General features: G+C 39.6%; 1 protein-coding gene across 7 annotated transcripts; it reads right to left on the minus strand.

Moving 5' to 3' along the window:
• Positions 1–126: 126 nt before the first annotated feature.
• Positions 127–16,373, minus strand: LOC135740373 (uncharacterized). Of its 7 annotated transcripts, XM_065258678.2 has the most exons (7): positions 15,808–16,373; positions 11,432–11,649; positions 5,204–5,285; positions 4,968–5,078; positions 3,991–4,052; positions 3,375–3,774; positions 127–586 (listed from the first exon to the last, which is right to left on the minus strand). In XM_065258678.2, exons 1-7 carry the CDS (start codon positions 16,201–16,203, stop codon positions 257–259), a joined length of 1,599 nt encoding a protein of 532 aa, XP_065114750.1. In that variant the 5' UTR covers positions 16,204–16,373; the 3' UTR covers positions 127–256. The 7 variants fall into 7 exon arrangements, with proteins under 7 accessions (XP_065114750.1, XP_065114748.1, XP_065114749.1 ...); XM_065258676.2 differs by having other exon boundaries at positions 3,375–4,052; positions 15,808–16,365; XM_065258677.2 differs by lacking the exon at positions 15,808–16,373 and adding an exon at positions 11,768–12,137 and having other exon boundaries at positions 3,375–4,052.

A 16,373-nucleotide genomic window follows, 5' to 3' on the forward strand; every position in this document is an offset into this window, starting at 1 on the left:
TATGACCTGCAGCTACCCATACTGGTTGCTGATGACTTCCAGCATCCAAGAAAATGTTGTATACTACTTGTAAATACTTTTACAATATTCTTAGTACCACCCATTAAGAGCAAAAAGATGTTATAGCAGAGTAAACCTTTATTTTTCATCCAACTTTACAAAATCTACATGCATCTGTTACTTTTGCACATTTCCACTGGTGAGATGTTATATTAAAGTAAACTTTTATTTAAATGACACTCAAACTTTATATAAACTAGCTCGGATGTGTATGTGTCTGTGTTAGATTGCTGTTGGAGAAAAGAATTATGCAGTGTCCATTTGAACATTTCCACTGAAGTTGGTTGAGACTCCCGGATGATCCGGTTGTACATTCCTGTACTGGCTCCCCACATTGAAAGCAGGTCCTTAACAGTCCTGTGAAATTAGGCACCAGCGGTTCTTTTGGGGGTTTTTCTTTTACTTGCACGGTCACTGGGTTTACAGTCTGAACAAAACTGGGAGTGATTTTGTCTGATGTAGTAACAGAGTCCATGCTGATCTCAAGTCTGTTTTCTGGTTGTACTTCAGTCTCTACTGGTTCTTCCTATGAGGTAGAACAGAATGAGTGACTTAACTTTTAAACACATAATAATACTCATCATCATGTTAATCCTTTTTGACAATTACAGGCATAAATGTAAAGCATTGCGTTGGGGATGACAAAAAAAAACGAACTGAAGGGGCGTTCACACTTTAATGATAACTACAACTATATTAGCGTCCACATTGCTGGACGATAACTTTGTTAATTCACTTTTTCACTAAACTTCAATGGCATTAACTAATACGGCATATTTCCTGTAATAAAAAAATTGCAATTGTTAACATGTCACTAAGACGCTGTTTACACTTGGCATTAACATGCGTTTTCGTCGATCGGATCACAAGTGGACGACGTTAATGCCAGGTGTAAACGGTGTTCAAAACGTTTTTTCGACCACTTTCAACCACATCCAGAGGTAGTCGAAACCACTTTCGATCGGATCGCTTTGGAGTTGCGGAACGCAAATGTGGTTGAATGTGTTCGAACAGCCACACGCGAACACATTCTCTCCGCCCATTTATCTAATCTGAGGTATTAAACACAAGTTTTACGTCTTTTTTTGACTTCTGGCGTGAACATACGGTGAACAGCGCTATTTTTAGCCTTTCATTGATAATACTACTGCGGGTGTTCTCCGTAGTTTCGTTTTGAAAGCGTGAAAGTTGCGCGATCCTATTTCATCAATTGCGCTGAAAATTCAGAGAAAGCTCCAACATATGAACATACAAAACACTGTGCAGCATGTTTACTTGCTAAACAAGCAGCGGACTTCAACATAATTTTAGTTTGCGTCCATATAAACTCATAATTACTCCCGCTCGCGTTTGAATGACAGCAAAGAGAGACTCGCCCACCGTCTCACGAACCGTCCCCTCACAGTATTCAGGAAAGAAGCGTTCGAAAGTGGACAAAAGAGACGGATTTAAATACCAGGTGTAAACATAATGTGAAAACACATCTTAATACCACGTGTAAACAGCCCCTAAATGTGTAAGCAGATGTCCTCAACATGCTGCATTTCGCATAACTCTAAACACTGAATCTAGTAGTGTGTAATCTTTTGGTGCTTTTCAATTGCATAGTACCCCACGGTTTGGGTCAGGTCGGGTCGGCTCACCTCACTTTGGCTTGGTTAGCTTTTCCATCAAGTTTAGTAACACTTAGGAGTGGGAGGGATTATAGGCGTGTCGTTATATTTGCGCTGCCTGCTGCCGTGATATAATACAAGTGAGAGCGTCGTTGTACATTCCCATACATTTATTTATTTCTCAGTACGCCACAAAATTAAAATTGACCACCACAAATAGATGTTTGCACATCACGTTTATTACTACCTCTGTATCACAGAGTGTATTTTATACTAGGGATGCACCGATACCACTTTTTCCATCTCCGATCCAATTCCGATACCCGAATTCTGAGTATCGGCCGATTCCGATATCTGCCGATCCGATACTACTGTATTTTTCTTGAACAATTTAAATTACACACAGACACACATGCACACGCACACACACACTATATAAATGTGTATAGTGCTTTCTGCTTAATCTAGCATAATATAATTATATTATATATAATTATACTTTTAAATGTAAAAACCAATAATTTAAAATGATTTACAAGTTACAAGAACATTAGTAATTATTAACCATGGCAGTGTTTAGGACAAAATAAAATAGACACGTTTGATTAAATAAGTATGCTAAATATATTTTCCTTAATTGCGCAAAAAGTCACAGTAAAAAAGCTTTAGTGTGCAGATGGTTATTTTGGGAATTATGCACTTAACCGGACCTTTTATGCACATTTTGGGTGCAGAATTGATGCGCCTAAATCATAGTGAGTGCGTCTAAATCATACTGCGCTTCCTGGGTGCAGCATTGATGCTCTAGAAGCATCTTCACATGGGAATCCTCGCGCCGCAATGGAAAGTTACGTTCATAACTATTAAAACACAAAGAGATTAGATGCATCGTGTGCTCAGCACATACTGAATTGCATCCATCCAACAGCTTACTGAGACTTTATCAAATCAGATCTTTAAAACAGCCTACAGTTTTTAAGTGTGTTCGTGTGTTGAATGACGCGTTTCATCCGTCCGCTTCACCTGTGCATTAACTCAGCACATACTGAATTGCATCCATCCAACAGCTTACTGAGACTTAATAAAATCAGATCTTTAATAAAGCCTAACGTAACAGTTATCTTGTGTGTCTGCGTGTGTTGAATGACGCGTTTTCATCCGTCTTCTTCACCAGTGAATTAACTCAGATGCAAGTAAGTTACAGCGTTTCTGTGAACATTAATATCTTAAATGTGCGTTTGTTCCTTCACATGAAGCTATTGCGTGTAAGATGACTTTGATTATAGTGCATAAAAACGTTTATGGTGCTCTTATAATACTTGCCTGTTTTAATCGCTTGTCAGTGACAACCATGGGTAACGTGCAGTATCGGAATTAGATCAGTCCTGTTAGTCCGATATCCGATCCAGCAAAAAAGGCCGGATCGGCCCCGATACCGATCCAGAATATCGGATCGGTGCATCCCTATTTTATACAAACAACCTGCTCCGCTGAGCTCTATTTAAGTTAGATTTAAGCATATATGCAGACGTGGGCAGCACGAATGTGCCGCCACAAATTGCAAGTCTGGAAAAAAACTTATGGTGTTCCTAATTATACTCCCAAAAGGCTGACCTGACCCAAACCAAGTCGTGGGGTACTATGCAACAAAAAAGCGCCATATCATCATACTTTTAATCGTAAGACAGAAACTGAACTTACTTTTATTTCTTTTTTAGTGGTTAAAGTAGAAATCCGTGGATTAATATCTCCATTGCCTAATGCTGAAGCAACAAAACCATTGCAGACATCTTGGTTAAGTTGGTCTTCTGACTTTATCTGGACTTCTGATTTTATCTGGTCTTCAGTCTTTAGCTGGTCTTCCGATCTTGCTTGTTCTTCCAACTTTATCTGGTTTTCCATCTTTAGCTGGTCCTCTGATCTTGCTTGCTCTTCCAACTTGATCCGGACTGATGACTTTATTTGGTCTTCCGTCTTTAGCTGGTCCTCTGACCTTGTTTGTTCTTCCATCTTTATCTGGTGTTCTGATCTTGCTTGTTCTTCCAACTTTATCTGGACTGCCGACTTAAGCTGCTGTTCTGTCTTTAGCTGGTCCACTGATCTTGCTTGTTCTTCCAACTTTATCTGGACTGATGACTTTGGCTGGTCTTCTAACCTTGCTTGTCCTTCCAATTTTATCTGGTTTTCCATCTTTATCTGGTCTTCTGATCTTGCTTGTTCTTCCAACTTTATCTGGACTGATGTCTTTAGCCGGTCCACTGATCTTGCTTGTTCTTCCAACTTTATCTGGACTGATGACTTTAGCTGGTCTTCTAACCTTGCTTGTCCTTCCAACTTTATCTGGACTTCTGATTTTAGTTCAGTCTGTGCCAATTCATCCTACATGGCATAAATGCACACGTTACTTGTAAAGACATAAGAAGTTTTGATAAAGTGTGTAATTGTTGGTGAGCAATACAGATCATAACTGATGTCAAGGATGTAGATTTTGTTTACATTTTTTGATTTTGTAAAAGATCCGTGTTTCTCAGTCAGTTCCCTATCTCTATAGACTGTGAATCATTGACTAGAAACTTTTCCCATAAATTAATACAAACACAGCATTAAAAAGCTACATGCATACATATAGTGAAAAGTTATATATAAATAAATGAAACTTTAATTTGCTTTCGTTAACCCAAAGCTCCTCCATCTGTTTTTGCAGTATCGTCTTATAGGAGTGGCCGAGATGAGGCTGTTCTGAGCAGGATAAACAAGCACTGATGCCCGCTGGTCGCATCTAAAACTCTCAACTATAAATGTGTCTTACAAAATTTTTAAATAGGCGCTTTTTACTCATTGACTGCAGATCAGAAGACTGCATTATCCATCTATGTTATCATCTAAACTAATCTTAAAAATACATTTTGTGAACCAAAGACAGTAGTACTAAGAAACATATGTCTATCGAGATTTCCAGAAAGGGGACATGGGGGGCATCGATGCTAACTGGTTTTTGCTTTGCATTGTGGGAATTTTTGGGGTTACGAACATTCCAGGGCACTGGAAAGATTTAGTGACTGACACAGCCCTTGAAATGTCTGACTCCCTGATCAGTACCCTGACTACTGAACAAGGGAACTAGTTGAGACGCACCCTTTGTTATATAAAGGTGAAAATCAATGTAAGGTTTTAAAATTACCATCAAGTTCAGTTGTGCTATAGTTTAGGTTCAGGTTCATACCCTCGAGTAGCTGTAGGTGTAATAAGAACTTGACAAACAGTACGAAGTTTAGACTGTATGTGATGACTTACTGTCTGAGATGGAAAAGGAACTTCATAGCAGATCTCTGCCACCTCCATGTCTTCATCTTTATCTGTGGACTGACGGTCCTGGCTGGACTGAGATGAATTTCTCTCACTTTCCTAAAAATCCATATATTAAACATAAAGCTTTGAATATGTTGTTTTGGTCAACTGCTTATAGTTTGATGATCTGCATAAAATAACCATTTGAAAGTAAAACATGTAAATGTTTCTTTCTCTCGTACCTCTGTTTGCAATGCAGGCACATCAGTTAACGTCTCCAATCTTCTTTTTTTACGGCAAACTGAAAGATCTTCATCACGCAATCTAAATGAACGAGAGATTAAACTGGTTAACTGTAGACAGACTATGTAATAGTGCAAGGATTAGTTTCAAGTTTCCCTCCCGAAATAAAAACAATAGAAACTTATCCAGGAAGTCTAATGCTGCGTTCACACCAGCCGCGGTAGAGGCGTCAACGCGAGTGATTTCAATGTTAAGTCATTGGGATTGGGAGTTTTTTTCATGCACAGCAGAGTAATTTAATGATTATAAATCAAACAGCTTATCCATAAGTCTATGGAATAAACATAAGACATTAGCCTGACCACTTTGCAAGGATAAAATTTTCCCGTTTATATTTTTGGCGCGCCAGGCTACTGCTCACACGTCATGGGTCTCGTTACGCCTTGGACCTGGTAAGAGCTAGATGCTGAGCCACAAGTTACATCATCAACAACACAACCTTTTACCAACCTTTTCCTTGAAGATCTCTGGCAAGCCCCCTGATGTCCCCTCTCTGGAACTAACATTAAACCCGGGAGAGCCGCGATCGGATTGGGGTCCTCGGGAGTAGGACGTCCATTAACAAAATGCTAAAATATATATTTTTTAAGTATTTCAGTCAGCCTCCGTTTTTTTGAAAAAAAAAAATCCAAGCAATAATGTGCTGCGTTAGCTAGCTAGCATTAGCGTGCTCTCACCTTGGAGCAAACGTATGTGTTTTTGTTAATCCTGTCGACATTTAGTTGTGAATGTGGCCTTCCACACTGCGTGATCCACGTCCGGCATTTCTCCCCTTGGGTTTTAGGTTTCGGGAAGGGAAAAAATTCCACCCCTCCATCCAAACTTTTGGGATACCTGGTATCAGATTTACACAAGCCATACGCACAACGCTTCGGCATGTTCCCCCGCTCGAGAGCTTGACAGACCTCCCGCCATGGGCGAGGCTAGCCCCTTTTTAGGGTGCTTCAGCACCCCTAAAAAGGAGCTCAGCACCCCTAAAACTTGGGGCAAGAAATTTTATTATTCTAAAATGTTCGTTCGTCTTTGACCAGGTTAAATAATGTCCAAAACATACTCCGTAGTTTGTGGTTTAAAATGTATAATAAGGTAGAAAATGAAAACCTCCCCCCTTAGCAAATGGTGTCATCCTCTTCTACTTCTCTGTACCTGCATCGCCCCGTCCGTCATTCAGCGCGAAACACACGCAGAGTGAGAATCAGTTAAAAGTGTTGTGATGCAACTTTTTTGTTCAAATCTTACAAAATGTTTACGTTATGTTTATAATGAGCCAGTACATCACGAATCAATCTTTCAAGCCGTGTTTTTGTCTTATAATGAATCACCATGGTACACGTATAATAAGTGTTTATTTTCGGATTATTTTAGTCCGGCGGGTACCCGCGCGCTGCGGAGTAGTACAGTACCTGGGTGACTCGTCCATAGACTTAAACGGAGAGAAGTAGCGCCGGTTACAATGTTCTTCCGCAAGACGCATGCAGTTTTGTGCGTCTCAGTGGGGAAGTTGCATACGTGTGTCTCCGTTGTTAAAGTTTATTGTATGATTTATCGTTAATTTGAGACTCATTTTAACAATCGGGAGTCATGTAAACATCACGTGCGTCTTTTCTGGTCAGTCGTCATGAAAACATGGCGTTTGGAACAGAGTGAAAAGAAACTACATATCACTGTATACCACCAGTAGGCTACCGGTAAGTTATGTGTGAAATCACAAACTGTCTGACTATCAAACTAGACAATAAATATTTTTTAGTTTGTCACATGTAGACTAATATGAAGGGGATAACGTTTTTAACCCTTAGTGCAGGAGTCACAAGTGTTTTGTTTTAGACATATAGTAAAGGTAATGGTTCAATTTAAGGACTGTTAAAAGAAAAGATGCAAATTAACAAACTATTAATAAACCTACCATATGTTGTAGGCATAAAAGTTATAAATTAGGAGATTTGACATTTTGATAAAGGTTAGTTAAAACGATACACTGTATATTCACATAAAACCATACCCACACTGCTGCTGTAGCCCACCTTTTGTCCTGAGACTATAATATGGCATTAATGGCAAAAATGTGCTAGCTCACCATTAATTAGAAATAAAAAGGTTGGCAAAAAAAATGCATCTGAAAACTCATCAGATTGATGCTTTAAAATATGTTATTTTAAAAAAAATTCTAAGGGGGAGCATGCTCCCGGACCCTAGAGGGGTAATATTCTACTCATCTTTTTCACCCCTGACCCATTTTCATGCCTGAAAGGTCTCCAAAAAAAATCTTTATTTTGGAGTTAGTAGAACCAATGTTAAAATGATAGCTATTTAACAATAGACATAATTGGTTTCTGTAGGAAAAAAGAGCGGGTGGTGGCAGCGGAGCTCATTGGGTGCTCAGCACCCCTAAAGCTCTAACCCTAGAATCGCCTCTGCCTCCCGCGCCTAGTTACGGTTGCTAAACATTATTGGCCTGGGGCGGTTTTCGGGCGTGGCTTAGCGTGGAATGGATCATTAGTGGTAACATGTTTGCTTCCGTTGTTGGACGTAAACTGGTAAACAGCTGATCGTTCATAATGCTATTCACCTAACGTGCGGAGCGTGAGTGTGCAAGGACTAGCATTGCAAATCATAGCTTACATCAACTTTTTCTAGCCGTGATTTTATAGCATGCCAAACTTTACCTGTCGAGTAAAAACTTCGCGACTGCAGCATCAGTGGGAAGCCCAACCTGTGCTTTTAGCGCACGCCAGCGTGTGAAACATTCTCCCAAAATAACTCTGGTCTTGTTTCTTTCTTCAGTAGTCTTTCTCCTCTTGTCATACACTTCCTTGACAGTTTTTCTCTTGCGATCCATTTTGAAAAACACGCTGAGAACGGCAAACTTCAATTAATGGCTGCTCACCACACACATACACCTTAAAGTGCGCATGCGCAGAAAGGGACGGGCACGTACGGCCATAGATATGTATATAAAGGCTAGATGGCTCGTCCGCGCTGATGGCCAATTGAGTGGAACGTCCGCATTTTGGCGGCCATCTTAGGACAGGGCGCTCGCTCACTCGTAGCATTGAGTTTTAATGATGCAGGTACTTTTAAATGACCATAACTTGCTTAATTTTTTACCGATTTTCAAACGGATTGGTTTGTTATAAACGTCAAAGATGTACCTATGACACTGAATACGTATACTAAAAATAAATAAAAAATTCATGAAACATGTTAAAGCATCCATAATTATAGCCACGTTAATAACGTTTGTAAAAAACCAAACCGTTTGTAAATCCGTCAAGAATTCAGCAAGTTACGAGCATTTTAGTTGGCGTATGTCACTCACCTTCCGTCCACAGCAGCAGGGAGCAGCACTATGGCAGCACTGACCTAAGATGGCCGCCAAGTGACGACACAGCTGACTCCGCCTTGAGCCATCTAGCCTTTATATACATATCTATGCGTACGGCGGCCTTTATAGGGTATGCATTGACGTCAGAACTCGCCCTGTTGAGTGGCAAACGTTTAACAAAATGGCTGGTTTTCATATCGGCTGCTGCGAAAATGTCAGTAAAACGGACTATTATCACGCTGTAGTCTACGATGTTGAAAATCGATCGAGAAAGCCTGAGACGGTTGGGAAGTTTTAAATTCCTCCCGCCCCTCCACAAACACACACTCCCCTCTGTGCTACCTGATGCTAAACGGCTAACATTCCAATGCCGATCAGCAGCATGAGTATGTTGTCAGACTGATAAAGATATTTATGTAACACCTCACAGCACACCATAAATGTATAAATAAATGCTTACCTGCTCAACAAAAAGTCAGCCACGTCAGCGTCGGTTTTCAAACCCAAATCTCCCTGAATCTTCCTCCAACGGTCAATAGCGGACCCTATATTGATTCTACTTCGAGTCCGGCGTTCTTCGCATTTTTTTTTAATCTCTGCTCTTTCCTCTACAGACTTTCTTTTTCGTCCAACCTTGAGTGTAGGGGCAAGCAGGGGCCGCTTGCTGCTGTCGGTTTGTCGTTTTTCCATTGCGGAGCTGATGCTACTTTGCTAGCTATCATAGACTGTCAGCCGCTTGCCCGCGAACGCCAGATGGAGTTTCAAGTGGAGCGGGATTGGATGAGAGCAGTTGACCAATGTAAGCTGTCCGGTGTAGCAGCCGATTTCGTTCCCCTCGGAATGTCTGTTCCACTTCCAGTCGAAAAAGCGTTTCTGCGGACAGCGCATGCGCATGTACCTAAGCATATCTGAGTTTTTTTTTAATTTATTTTAATGTTTTAGTATGGTATAGCATATGTACAGAGTTTGTACAAACTAATACAGCTCACAACAATCTGAACTACAGAAAGAAAAGAAAAAACAGCTGTGTAAAAAAAGCGAGAAGGGGAACAGACATTCAAAGGGGAACGAAATCAGCTGCTACACCGAAGGACTACAGCTTTTTTTGGGGAACAGCTTACATTGGTCAACGTCCCTGCAGCTGTTCACCCAATAGAGTGAATGGATTTTTTTCATTCTTTTTTCTCTTCATATTGTTAGGATTTTACTGTAGAACCATAACCAGCATCTAAACAAGGTTATTAAAGCTAGTAATGTTTGAGAGCTAGCAAAATTAGAAAACGACACCTCTTCTAAGCTCCACCCCCTCTCGTTAGCACTCCGTCCAAAGCTACGCCCCCACAAACATGATCGCGCATCCACAGTCGGAGTCAGCTGCAGGTCACAGGAAAACCGAGTATTTCAACACATTATAGGCATCAACCAAACGACTTCATGTCTCATTCACCTGTAACTCAACTGATTTACACCGACAGAGAATCTAATGTTAGCATTGGGCTAATACTAGCTACAAAAATAGCTACGTTGCCTAACGTAACATTTATCATGGAAATAACAAATCCACCCGAAGCAAAACAAATTATTACCTGTTCAGCAGAAAGACCGCAACCTCGGCATCGCTTTTCAGGCCCTTCAGCTCCTTCAGTTGTCTCCACCGTTCAAATGCTCCACCGATGTTTACGCGAGTTTGTCCTCTGGCTTTATCCAGTACCTGTTTAGTTGCAGCCTTTTCTGCCTCAGATTTTCTTTTTCTAGGTTTTTTATTAGGGCGAGCAGTTACCAGCAAAGCTGGCAGTGGTAGTTTTGGCTGCTTTTTATCTTCCATTGTGCCGGTGCCGCAAACTCCTGCTTACTCGGTGTAGTGAGACTGAATATTTCAGGGAACGATGACGTGATTAGTGCACGCAGGGTAGCGCGCGCAGTGGGGCTGGGCCACGAGACATGAAGGCATCTGATTGGTTCTTTACACACGCACTGAATGGCAGTGATTGGTCGGAGTTTTTACTGTCGTGCAGCTGCTACAGAGGTCTGATTGTTTTCATTCCGTTTTCTGAACACATAAGCCGTTTCTCAATATGCGTTCTTATATGTAACTTACTTGTGTTCTTGTGGACTTGTGAAACGTCATCAGCCGCGGCCCAAGTACTGTTCCAATTCAAAGTTCGCATCAAGCCCAAGTTCACATAAAATCCCCGGATGTGTTCTTGATCCGCCCATTTTATCGAGGATGCATCAGAGGAGACTTGTGTGTACTTATGACAGCGAAGTTTCCCAGAATGCATTTCGCGTCAGGAGTTCGTTCTTCCGAGTCTGAACTTGCAAGTTCGAACTTCGAAGGACACAAGTCCGAGTTCGGCGTACTTGGTTTTGAGAAACGGCTATAATGTATTGACTACTCTCAGGATAGAAGGACCATTTCACCCAGTATAATAAAAAATGTATCTGAACAGGATTACCTACCCTAGCTGAACCCTAATGAACAATCTTTGAAATCGTAGACAATAGCTTTAATACCTTATTACATTAAAATTGTGTACTTTTACTTGAGTAAAAGTACGTTAATGCACTTAAATATTAAATGTAAACCAAAAACTTGTATTTATGAAATGAATCAGTGGGCGTAACCGCAGTCACTTTCGCCGAATCTGACGTCACGTGCATACCCTCTATTACCAAAATGTTTGACAACTAGGAGGACCAATAGGATAACATACTCTAAACATGCCCTGCTGAAACTCTTTTTGTGGCAACATTTATTTAGTCCCCAACAGTGCATTAGTTTTGCAGACGACACATTTCCATTTGCACATCATCCCATAATGTCAAATAATCTATTTCTAACCTTTTCAGTAAGTAAAAAGCCAGCTCCGTGTCAGTCCTAAATCCATTTTCTTCTCGGAAAGTTCGCCACAGCGGAAAAGCCTCGCCGATGTCAATAGTTGTTTTTGCATGCTGTCTGTCACTTTTACTTTTCGCTTGCATCCCTTCTGGGGTTTGAAGTGTCATTGACTTGATAGCAGAAAACTGTCCAGAAGACAGCAAACATGAATTATCCACGATCTATAACAGGGGACAAAACGTTACAACATCACCATTTGGATAATGTTATGTCTTTAAACAGGGAGTAACAGTACTCTTTACATAAGATGCACTCGTGCGCCGATTTTGATTTTCTTACCACCTGTGGTTCCGACTCCTGAACGGAGTCTTTTAACGTTGGGACCGCTTCATCAATCAGTTGTAAACGATTAGCAAATCCTGCGTCAAACTGTGCCTTGTTTGTAAAGCAATTGTCTTCGAAATGCAGCGAACAAACATAAATCCATTCGCATTTACGTTTCTGTCCGGGAAAAATAAACTGCATCCACCGTTGTCTTACGTCAGGGTTAGTTGGAAAGCTGAACAATGTTTTCTTCTCCTTACACCCCAAAACACACTTCTTTTGTCGTACCATTGTAGATTCTTTATATAAAACAAAGTTGTTGCAGTGATGTCTGTAAAGCACAATTCCTCTTCTTCTTGTGGTGTTTTATTGGCGGTTGGCAAACAACTTTTTGGCGCATTACCGCCACCTACTGATTAGGATTGTGGGTCAGGAACTATCTATCTATATATTCTTTAAAATAATCCTAGCTGTATCCTTTAAATACTTTCACCAAGGTATACTGACAAAATATCTGAAATTCTTTTATTGACTTTGACATCAAAATCTGTTATAATAAAAGTCACTCCCACCTTATCTTCCCTGTCTTTTGAAGCATCCGAATATATGTGTGTAACCAAAATAATTATCTTGTATGTACTTATTTGTTGTTTGTGCACTTAGTTTTGTTTCTTCCTCATTTCCTTTATCTAATAATGTCATATCTACTGTAGGCTGTGAAATTAAGCACAATGGTATTGTTGCCCATAGAACTGCTGGACTTATTTGGGTTTCATTTATTTCCATTTCTTTTATTACTTTAGGCACTTCCCAACCAAAACTTTTGATTTCTTTTTTTCTCTTTTCCCCAACATGGTGTAGTAATCTTCGCGGGATGATCTTGGATATACCCTCTTATATTTACCCAATAACTTAATTCCATCTCAACTTGTAATTGCCCCTGTACATAATCTTAAAGCATTACACTGTATCCTGTCCAACTTTTTTAGTAAACTAGCAGCGGATTGATACACTATACACCAATATTTAACTATAATGTATCAACCCAAAATACATGATTTTCAGGGCCCCCCATTCAGCCCCCCCCCACTCTCTTCCCATTAAACACATCATCACATTCAATACTATTTTACATTTACAATTTTATGAATGTGCATTTTCAAAGTGATTTTTTCATCAAACCCAAAAATTAAAAACATGACACATTTCTCTTTCTTGTCCATATTATTTCAATTTAAACTATTTATACTTTCTACATTTTGACAACAATAAAGTTTTCATTTTTTCTACAAAGAATTTAAACCCCCACTTATATGATAATTTTTCTACCTCAGTGATAGCTTCTTGAAGTTTCTGTACAATAAATTCTTAATTCCTTCCTCACTTCCATATAGCATCATCTGCATAAAGATATAAAAAGCCACAATTTATCCACTTCCATCTTTTGTTTCCTTCTTGTTTAAATAGTTGTTCTTACCTTTGCTTGTATCATTTTATACTTGATTAAATCTTCAAAACGGTGAGTCCTCATAAGTATTTAAAAAACTTTATTTCTTTCTTTAATTACTTTTCCACATTCTTCATTCCACCTTGGGACTATCTTCCTTTTCCTCATTCATTTTCTTCTAGGAATTGATTGATTTGCAGCCTCAATTATTGTCGACTTAATACTCTGAATTAATATCTCCATTTTATAATCAACATTAAATAATCCAAACATTTCATCATTGTTTTCCCCTTAATTTAACCCAGTCTGCCTTATTATAAACCCAACTTTCTTTCCCAATTATTTCATTTATATCACATCTTATACCCATCTCTAAAACAACTGGGTAGTGATCACTTCCCATTGTACTTTCCTTCTTCACTTCCCACCAACATCTCCCTGCTAAAGACTCAGACATAATTGTGATATCAATTTCTGTTTCTATTCCATTTACAACAATTATTCTAGTACCATCTCCATTATTTACACATATTAAATGTTTTAATTCCATTATTTCCTCTATTACCTCTCCATTCGGGTCATTAACACCCCTCCATTACCATTGTCCCTATCTCTCCTGACACTATTATAACCAGCCACTACAAAATGCAGTGAAGATTTCAACCAAGTTTCCTGAATGCAAATTAAACATTTCTAACTAATTTATAGCACCTTTCAATTCCTGACCGTTTGCTATTAGACGTCTTGCATTCCATTGAAGGATACGCATCAGGCCATACTATTCTGACTAGATGTCTTCCCCTGGGACTATTCTAGTTTTCTAGGGGTGGGAATCGCTTGGACCCTCATGAATCGATTCAGAATCGATTCTTAGGGTCCCGATTCGATTCAGAATCGATTCTTGACGTACTAATTTGCATATCTGTGACGTCATTACGTCACATTTGCTTTCAAAGCCAGGTTAATGTTTGCGCTTTTGCTAGTCTCTGAACTGTCATATACTGTACTTTAATGCAACTAGGGATAAATAATGTCATTCTTATATACATACATGTGTTGTTTCTGTTGTAAGCATTAAAACCAGTAAAAATATTAATATAACGTGACATATTAATTCTATATGTTAACCGGCATTAACTTCCACGAACGTTAAGCGTCTAATCATCATCATTATACACAGTGATTGGCAGTATTACTGTATTTATATAATGCAGCGCACCCAGCGACTGAATAACAAACTATGTGCATATTTTTACAGAAGTATATTCATGTTATATCTAAACAGTCTGCGGATGGTTTAGGGCAGGGGTGTACAAAACGTTGATTGCAAAGGCAATGCAGGTAGATCGCACAACTGCTGCTCCACGCGCAAAATTGTCATTATGGTCTTTTGGAGTAATTGTGAAACATGCAGGTCTTTTTGAGTTGCTGCGCCTTTCTTCTCAAATGTGTTTTGCCATGCCACTGCAGCTCAGTCGTCTTTAACTTCCAAAATTCACATGGATGCGCATTCTTGCCTCACGCAGTTCCTGATTCACACGCACGGTGTGTGTGAGCGAGCAAACGAGAGGGAGAGAGAGGCAGTGTAGCACTGATTTGTATGCTTCTAATACTGTTAGTTTCACTAAACCGCATCTCCGCTATTTTAAGGAGTACTCGACATGTACTCAAGGATTTTTTTTTAAACTCCTCAAAAAGAATAGAGTAATGGTGACAGCCCTAAATTCAATGTAGAGATATATGCAGTATAGTCCTACAAGCATTTAAAGTGTTCTTTCTCTTCTGCTCTTGTAAGCTCGGCTATGCGCTCTTGCAGGGCGCGCTCTCTTAAGTTGTCCGTGTGCATCACCGCTCCCCCAGTTGAGTTCCGCCTTTTGGTTCTGATAACGTGACGTTATTTTGTAAACTAACATTTAAGAATCGATTCTTGACATTTGTGAATCGATTCAGAATCGGCCCACGTCCGAATCGCGATTCATCTAAGAATCGATTTTTTTGCCCACCCCTATAGTTTTCTAGTAATTTGATCCAGGGAAATCACTTAACAAACAAGAATTTTTTCAGTCCCTTTCATAATTACTTAAATTTTTTCTGATTTGTGTTTTACCTGAGCTGTACAATTAATAACATATAAATAATATCAAATTCTCCATGTTCAGAGAAGTCTCTCTTGAGTCTCTTACATCTTCCTGGCTTTTTGCATTATTGACCATAACCTCTCCTTTGTTTTTGTTTTTCTTGAACTTGTTTATCTGCCTCTGCATAACTTAAGTTATTCTTTGTTTTAAATTTGTTGGATCTACTGTCCGTTTTCTTACTTCACGTCCTCCATATATTACACTATGTTCTCCACCACAGTTACAACTTTTTGTCTTTACATTTTTCTCACATTCCTCATATCTATGCTCTCCCCCACATTTTGTACACCTTTGTTTCCTTCTGCACACTCCGGCAATATTTCCATTCTTTCTGGTAATTTTTCATCCTGAAATTCAATGAATACAGACAAGCTTGCAGTTCTTTCTCCATTTATTGACTTGTAACCTGAAAAGTAAGCCTTCCCATAGTCATTTCATAATAACTAGACATTTATCAACAACAAGCTTACCTCTGTAATGCTTCTTCGCGTTTTTGTACACGTTGAAGTTGACGGATTTGAGCAGAACTTCTTCAGAGCCCTGGGCGTCTTGAAGAGAGAAGGCTCCCGGTCTCTTTTCTCTGATGCCTGAGATGAACACGCTTCTTCAGCCTGGTCTACTTCGTCGTCTGTCAATTTATTAAACACGTACACGTCGCGTTCCAACCGTGTTATTAAGTTATGACAGCGCCGACAAATGCGACACGATTTTTTTGGTGTTTTGTGGAGTTGAACTCCTAAACGGAGAACTTGTTCGTATAAGAATTCATCTTTACTATTTCTCTCAAAAAAAATTTTTGATGCGGAAATTACTCCGTTTCTCCTTAAATTCTTTTTACAAAAACGGCAAAAATCGTTTACGCTCATCTTCTTCTACTTCTTCCAACGTGCGTGCAGTTGAGTTCTGTGTGTTGACAAGAAGTAAGCGTCGCTTAACATACGTCACACACTGCGTTGCTCTGATTGGTTGTAATATCCAATTGAGTGCAGAGGCATTTTTCCCTGGTTCGGTGGAAACACGCCTAATCACAGCCCAA

The sequence above is a fragment of the Paramisgurnus dabryanus genome, chromosome 22, assembly GCF_030506205.2.
Source record: "Paramisgurnus dabryanus chromosome 22, PD_genome_1.1, whole genome shotgun sequence".
Classification (NCBI taxonomy): Eukaryota; Metazoa; Chordata; class Actinopteri; order Cypriniformes; family Cobitidae; genus Paramisgurnus; species Paramisgurnus dabryanus.